The 8,007-nt window shown below is 42.6% G+C and overlaps 2 protein-coding genes across 3 annotated transcripts in view; both read right to left on the bottom strand.

Moving 5' to 3' along the window:
• Nucleotides 1–8,007, bottom strand: part of LCMT1 (leucine carboxyl methyltransferase 1) — an 85,352-nt gene that overhangs the window by 7,972 nt on the left and 69,373 nt on the right. For both annotated transcript variants that reach the window (XM_040635197.1, XM_040635196.1), the window contains exon 7: nucleotides 2,481–2,601. In XM_040635197.1, the coding sequence (XP_040491131.1) occupies nucleotides 2,481–2,601 (121 nt within the window). The remainder of the gene's footprint in view (nucleotides 1–2,480; nucleotides 2,602–8,007) is intronic.
• LOC103657799 (ubiquitin-like protein FUBI) lies at nucleotides 1,359–1,894 on the bottom strand. Its single transcript, XM_040635198.1, is given in 2 exon segments — nucleotides 1,359–1,764; nucleotides 1,767–1,894. Coding segments are annotated over 2 exon segments (399 nt in total). The 5' UTR covers nucleotides 1,816–1,894; the 3' UTR covers nucleotides 1,359–1,414.

Below are 8,007 nucleotides of genomic sequence, written 5' to 3' on the forward strand. Positions count from 1 at the left end.
CCTCTGTGCTTTGGTCCCCTTACCCACAAAACCTGGGGGCTACTGTGATCATCAAGTAAGCTAACACATGTAAAACTCATGGGATGTGCCTGCTAGTCAGCAGACTCTACACAGCTGCTATCCTTATTACATCGGTGTTGATATGTTCATCGTTTATGCGGTTTTTGTCATTTTAAACTACTGATCAGAAAATCATGGACGGCATGGGAGTAATTAATACATGTGAGGATGCTGATGATTTTGTATTTGTTAGGAAATTAAGTTAAATGTTTATTATTCACAAAGTGAGGATGGGAGGTGGGAACTAAACCAGTTTAGGGACGGCTGTGGACAACAGACTGAAACTTGGCATGTCCCCAGGCCTGCTCCAAAGTGACGGGGTCTGGGGTCAAAATTCACTTCATCCTCCATGTCCATATGATGTTGAATAAGAAAATACATGGATGAAACAAGATGCACAAAGCCAGGTGAAAACCCACGATGTGTGCAAACAGAAAGCAGAATTCATTTTCCCCAGGCATGGTATCCTGCAAGCAAAGACAGATTCACAGGATTTACAGAAAAGACAGATGAGGCCAGCTACCATTACACCCATTCACCAGGACTGCAGACTGAGTCTGAGGAGTGCCCCCAGTTATAGAGAGGGAAGGAAGAAAAGTCAACCAAGAACCACCTATACAAGAATCTGGCCTGGGGCACGGGGTGGCAAAAAGGTCAACCAGGTCTAGCCTTAGATCTGTCCATAAGTATGTTGCAGTGGGCAAGACCTTTACTGCTCTCATCTGTGATAAAATTTAAAACTAAATGAGATTTAAAAAAATAAAGTAAAATCAATAAAAGCAAAATAAAAGAAGCAATAAAAATAGCTACTGTGTATTTATTAGTGCTTGTCATGTGCCCACTGCTACACATCATCTCATGAGTTCCCGTAATAATCCAGAGAAGTTATCCCTTTAAAAACAAGGACCGGGGGCTCACAGAGATCGAAAGAACAGCTCATGCCTACCTAACAGCTGGGCAATACCATAAATGCTCTTGTACAAATTAACTCACTCCTCACTACAACCCTATGAAGTCGGGACTGTTATTATTCTCATTTTTCGGATAAGGAGACAGGCAGAGAGAGATTATAAAACTTGTCCAGGTCACACAGGCAGGCAGTCTACCTCCAGAGCATGGACTCCTAACCACCATGCAATTCTGCGTAAGGACACACAGCCCCGAGTAAGAGCAAGGGCCAGGATTCAGACCCAAGCTGAATAATTTCAAACCTCCAAAGCATAATCCTTTCCACTAGATCAGAAGAGAAAAACAGGCAGCCAGTGGTCCAAACTCAGTGATCTCAGAGATCAGGAAAATTTTTTTTTGACTGAACTAAGTGGCTTTATTGGGGAGAGTCAGGATTACAACGGACTTAAGAGTTGGCATTGGGACCCTTCTTCTTGCCAAAAGTGGGCACGACGTTGACAAAGCGCCAGTTGTACTGCATCCGTCGCTTGCCATGGCCTGTCTTCTTCTTCTTTTTTTCCTGTTTAGCCACCTTGGGAGTCTGCCCTCTTACTTTCCCAGCACGGGCCAGGGAACCATGGACTTTACCTCCAAGCATGCGGCCGGCTACTTCCAGAGTGGTCAGAGCCTCCACTCCACACTGACCTAGGGTAGCCTCATCCTCCAGGGGCGTGCCTGCCAGGAGCACGACCTGATCTTCTGGAGCGATGCCCTCCAGCAAGGCTACATGAGCCTTGATCTGGGCGACCGTCTCCTGCCGGTCACCTCGAGGGTGTGTAGCTCCTGGGCGCGGACAAAGAGCTGCATGTCGGCGACTGAACTGCGGGCACCGCAGCCCGTACCGCGAAGATGGAGTCGAGAAAGAGGAAGAAGCAAGGGCGCGCACGTCCTCACCGCCTGCTGCGTGCCACCAGAGATCAGGAAATTTTATCTTAAAATCCTGCATTCTAACTTCTCCTAAAAAATCGGGAGTTCTCAACTCTAGGCTCATACACCCATGTGGTAAAACTGGCTGGCACTGAGCAGGGGACCCGCCCATGAGATGGGACCTGGACACTCTGGTTCACCATAGTCCCCACCACTCCCGCCTGCCTTACGCCGGCCAACTTCATCCATTTGCATCACAGGCCTGCCTCTGAGGTAATCTGAGTTTGCTACCCCTATACCCATAGGACAGCCAAAATTCCCTCCACCAAGGTCCATGACTCTACAGTAAATACAATGATAAAAGAAGAACTCAAAAGACTTTTATAAAGGCCAAAAAGACATTCCAAAAACTCTGGCTATAAGTTCGTAGGAAATCAAGAAATCAGGGATACTGGGGATTGCTAGAATCAGCGAAAAAGGAGGTATGTGAGTAGCCAGAGGCAAAAGGAAAAGAATAAGTGGGAATATATACTGAGGTTGTTCGGAGAGTGTTAAGCCTCCACGGGAATATATGCAGAATGCAAATGTCTCATGCTCCCATTTACCTGTTCGTAGTTTATGAACATGGCAGTCTCAAAACTGCTGGCCGCCCACTTGAGAAGGTTGGCAGACTGCTCCGGAGACATGTAAACCAGCACACATTCAGTTATCAGGAGTGTTGGCAATCTTAAGAGAAGAAAAAAAGGCACATACATATGTATTCATCAAACTGGGACTCTCTAGGGACACCTGGGTGGCTCAGTCGAGTAAGAGCCTGGTTCAGGTCATGATCTCGGGGTGGTGAGATCAAGCCCCGCACTGGGCTCTTCCTACTTCCCCCTATGCTCTTCCCCGTGCACACACACGCTCTCTCTCTCTCTCAAATAATAAATAAATAAATAAATAAATAAATAAATAGTCAAGTATACATAAAAAAAAATATTGGGACTCTCTAATGGCACATATGTGGCAGTACTGACAGGGCAGGAAAACCCTGTTTTCACATCCCAGGAAAACAAGCTGCACCGAACAAGCACATCACCGACCAGTGTAGTAACAGATGTAGAATACCATCATGACCCAAAGTTTTAGACTGTAAAAAGGTGACCAATGAGCAAGGATTTGTCTGGCTTGTGAAACAGTGCTAAAGGCGTGTGGTGGTGTGTAAACATGGCTACAAATTCTCCCTCCCCACCCCCCACCCGACAGTCCAAGATGGCGGAGGAGCAGGAGACCTGAGTTTGGTCTGGTCCTAGGAATTCGGTTAGATAGCTATCAAATCATTCCGAACACCTGCAAACTCAGCCGAAGATCTAAGAAAATAGCTGCAACTCTACAAATAGAAAACCAACCACTTTCTGCAAGGTAGAAGGAGCAGAGAAGTGAATCCGAGGGGGTATATGGGAAGATAGACCTCGCGGGGAGGGAGCCTCCATCAGCCAGCACCAGAAAGCGATAAAGCAGTGGAGCGCAAAATCAGAACTTTTAGAAATCTGCTCCAGTGAGGGACATCCCTGCCTGAAAGGTGCCCAGGTGGCGAGCTGGGGCAGAATCCTAGGTGGGACAGTGTGGTCTCAGGATCCCGGGGTCCCAGGAAGACCAGGAGTGCCTGAGTGTGGCAGAGCTCCCAGGCATCGGAGTGGGGAAGCAGGCTGCAATCAGCAAGCCCAGGAGTGGGCTCTCAGCTTGGGGCTGCCATTAACCACTAACCGAGGCACGGTCAGGTGACTGCTCTCGGACCAGGGGCCCAGCAAGCGGCAGCACCGCCACAAGACCCCCCTTCCTCCCCTGGGAGGAGCGGCGCAGGGCTGCACCGAAGGAGTCTGCAGGGTTTGGAGACTTGAAACTGGGTCATGTGCCTGAGATAGAAATGCTTGGCCACAGGCTAGATGAACATGGAGTGTGGTCGGAGACCAGAGAGACAGGAGTGATTGACTGCTTTTCTGAGGGTGCACTGAGGAGTGGGGCCCTGAGCTTTGGGCTCCAGGGCCAGAGATTGGGAGGCTGACGTTTTCATTCTCATCCTCTAAAGCTGCGCAGAAAGCTTTCAGGGAACAAAAGCCACATGGAGCAAACCAGAGCAGATTACTTAGCCTGGCCCCTGGTAAGAGCGGTGCAATTCCGCCTGGGGCAAAGACACCTGAGAATCAACGCAACAGGTCCCACCCCCAGAACATCAGCCAGGAACACCACCTAAAACCAAGCTTACGGATCATACAGAACTGCAAAACTCTAGCATTAGGGGAAATTAATATATAGAATTGATGCTTTTTTTCCCCATGATTCTTTAATCTTAAATTTTTTCTCTTTCCTTTTTCACCAATTTTATCAACTCTTTTAAAAATTATTTATAATTTTCATTTTTACACTTACATTCTATCCTTTCATTGTATTTAACTTTATTTTCCTATATATATGTAGGTTTATCTTTCTTTACAATTTTGGGATGCAGTTTCTTCTAACAAACAGACCAAAATACACCCAGAATCTAGTGTAATGATCTCCTCCCTTCACCTATCTGATAATATTCTCTCTCCTTTCCTTCTTCTTTCTTTTTTTGTTAAAGTCTTTTTAAATTTTCATCTTTACAGTTCCATTCTATCCTTTCATTTTATTTAATTTTATTTGTGTGTGTGTGTGTGTGTGTTTTTCTTTACAATTTTGGGATGTAGTTTCTGTAACAAACAGACGAAAGTACACTCAGGATATATGTATTGCTCTCTTCTGTTCACCTGTCTGATTACATTCTCTCACTCTCCTTTCTAATTAATTAATTTTTTTTCAGTTTCAGGTCTCTTCTAATCTGTATAGTGTATAATTCTCTGGGGTTGTTGTTGCCACTTTAGTATTTTGTTCTCTTTTTCAACTATTCTTCTCTGGATAGAATGACAAGACAGAAAAACTCATCTCAAAAAAGAGAACAAGAGGCAGTACTGACTGCCAAGGATATAATCAGTATGGATATAAGTAAGATGTCAGAACTAAAGTTCAGAATAATGATTATAAAGATACTAGCTGGGCTTGAAAAAATCATAGAAGACACTAGAGAATCCCTTTCTGGAGAAATAAAAGAACTAAAATTTAGTCAAGTCAAAATCAAAAAGGCTATTAATGAGATGCAATAAAAAATGGAGGGTCTAAATGCTAGGATAAATGAGGCAGAAGAGAGAATTAGTGATATAGAAGACAAAATGATGAAGAATAAAGAAGATGAGAAAAAGAGAGATAAACAACTACTGGATCATGAGCAGAGAATTAGAGAGATAAGTGATACCATAAAGCAAAACAATATTAGGATAATTGGGATCTCAGAAGAAGAGGAAGCGGTGGCGGAAAAGGTATACTGGAGCAAATTATAGCAGAGAACTTCCCTAATCTGGGGAAGGAAACAGGCATCCAAGTCCAGGAGGCAAAGAACCCCCCCCTCAAAAATCAATAAAAATAGGTCAACACCTCAACATATAATAGTGAAACTTGTAAATCTCAGACAAAGAGAAAATCCTGAAAGCAGCTCAGGACAAGCAGTCCATAACCTACAAGGGTAAAAACTTTAGACTGGCAGAAGACCTATCCACAGAGACCTGGCAGGCCAGAAAGGACTGGCATGATACATTCAGCATGCTAAATGAGAAAAATATACAACCAAGAATACTTTATCCAGCAAGGATGTCATTCAAAATAGAAGAAGAGGTAAACAGCTTCCAGGACAAACAGAAACTTAAAGAATTTGTGATCACTAAACCAGCCCTGAAAGAAATATTTAAAGGGATCCTTTAAGCGAAGAGAGAGCCCAAAAGTAACACAGACCAGAAAGGAACAGAGACGTTATACAGAAATAGTGACTTTACAGGTAATAAAATGGCACTAAATTCATATCTTTCAATAGCTATTCTGAATAAAAATGGGCTAAATGCCCCAATCAAAAGACACAGGGTATCAGTTTGGATAAAAAAGCAAGACCCATTGATATACTGTCTGCAAGAGACTCATTTTAGACCCAAAAACACCTCCAGACTGAAAGTGAGGGGGGTGGAAAACCATTTATCATGCTAACAGACATCAAAAGAAAGCTGGGATAGCAATCTCTATATCAGACCAATTAGATTCCAAACCAAAGACCGTAATAATACATGAGGAAGGACACTATATCATAATTAAAGGGTCTACCCAACAAGAAGATCTAACAATTGTAAATATTTATGCCCCTAACATGGGAGCAGCCAATTATATAAACCAATTAATAACAAATTTAAAGAAACACATTGATAATAATACTATAATCGTAGGGGACTTTAACACCCCACTCACGGCAATGGACAGATCTAAGCAGAAGATCAACAAGGAAACCAGGTTTTGAATGACACACTGAACCAGATGGACTTCACAGATATATTCAGAGCATTCCATCCTAAAGCAACAGAATTCACATTCTTCTCCACATGGAACATTCTCCTCGAGTACACATGAACATTCTCCAGAATAGATCACATACTGGGTCACAAATCAGGTCTCAACTGGTACCAAAAGATTGGGATCATTCCCTGCATATTTTTGGACCACAATGCTTTGAAACTGGAACTCAATCACAAGAGGAAATTTGGAAAGAACTCAAATACAAGGAAGCTAAAGAGCATCCTACTAAAGAATAAATGGGTCATCCAGAAAATTAAAGAAGAATTAAAACAATTCATGGAAACAAATGAAAATGAAAATACAACTGTTCAAAATCTCTAGGATGCAGCAAAGAGAGGGAAGTATATAGCAATACAAGCTTTTCTCAAGAAACAAGAAAGGTCTCAAATACACAACCTAACCTTATACCTAAAGGAGCTGGAGAAAGAACAGCAAATAAAGCCTATAATAAAGATCAGAGCAGAAATCAATGAAATAGAAACCAAAAGAACAATAGAACAGATCAACAAAATTAGGAGCTGGTTCTTTAAAAGAATTAATAAGATTGATAGCTCCCTGGCCAGACTTATCAAAAAGAAAAGAGAAAGGACCCAAATAAATAAAATTATGAATGAAAGATGAGAGATGACAACCAACACCAAAGAAATACAATTATAAGAACATATTATGAGCAACTATATGCCAACAAATTAGGCAATGCAGAAGAAATGGATGCATTCCTAGAGATGTGTACACTACCAAAACTGAAACAGGAAGAAATAGAAAATCTGAATAGACCCATAGCCAGCAAGGAAATTGAAGCAGTAACCAAAAATCTCCCAAAAAACAAGAGCCCAAGACCAGATGGCTTCCCAGGGAATTCTACCAAACATTTAAAGAATTAATACCTATTCTTCTAAAGCTGTTTCAAAAACTAGAAATAGAAGGAAAACTTCCAAACTCTTTCTATGAGGTCAACATTACCCTGATCCCAAAACCAGACAAAGACCCCACCAAAAAGGAGAATTACAGACCAATATCCCTGATGAACATGGATGCAAAAATTCTCACCAAAATACTAGCCAATAGGATCCAACAGTACATTAAAAGGATTATACACCACGACCAAGCGGAATTTATTCCTGGGATATAAGGGTGGTTCAACATCTGCAAATCAATCAATGTGGATACACTACATAAATAAAGGAAAGGACAAGAACCATAAGATCCTCTCAACAGATGATTTGACAGAATATGGCATCCTTTCTTGATTAAAACTCTTCACAGCGTAGGGATAGAGGGAACATACCTCGATATCATAAAAGCCATACATGAAAAGCCCACAGTGAATATCATTCTCAGTGGGGAAAAACAGAGCTTTTCCCCTAAGGTCAGAAACATGGCAGGGATGTCAACTCTCATCACTGCTGTTCAACATAGTTCTAGAAGTCCTAGCCTCAGCAATCAGACAACAAAAAAATAAAAGGCAGGGGCACCTGGGTGGCTCAATTGGTTAAGTGTCTGCCTCCGGCTCAGGTTATGATCCCTGGGTCCTGGGATCGAGTCCCACATAAGGCTCTCTGCTCAGTGGGGAGCCTGCTTCTCCCTCTCCCTGCCACTCTGCCTACTTGTGATCTCTCTCTGTCAAATAAAAGAAAGAAAGAAAGAAAGAAAGAAAGAAAGAAAGAAAGAAAGAAAGAA

Source organism: Ursus maritimus, unplaced genomic scaffold (assembly GCF_017311325.1).
Source record: "Ursus maritimus isolate PB19 unplaced genomic scaffold, ASM1731132v1 scaffold_2, whole genome shotgun sequence".
In the NCBI taxonomy this organism is placed as follows: Eukaryota; Metazoa; Chordata; class Mammalia; order Carnivora; family Ursidae; genus Ursus; species Ursus maritimus.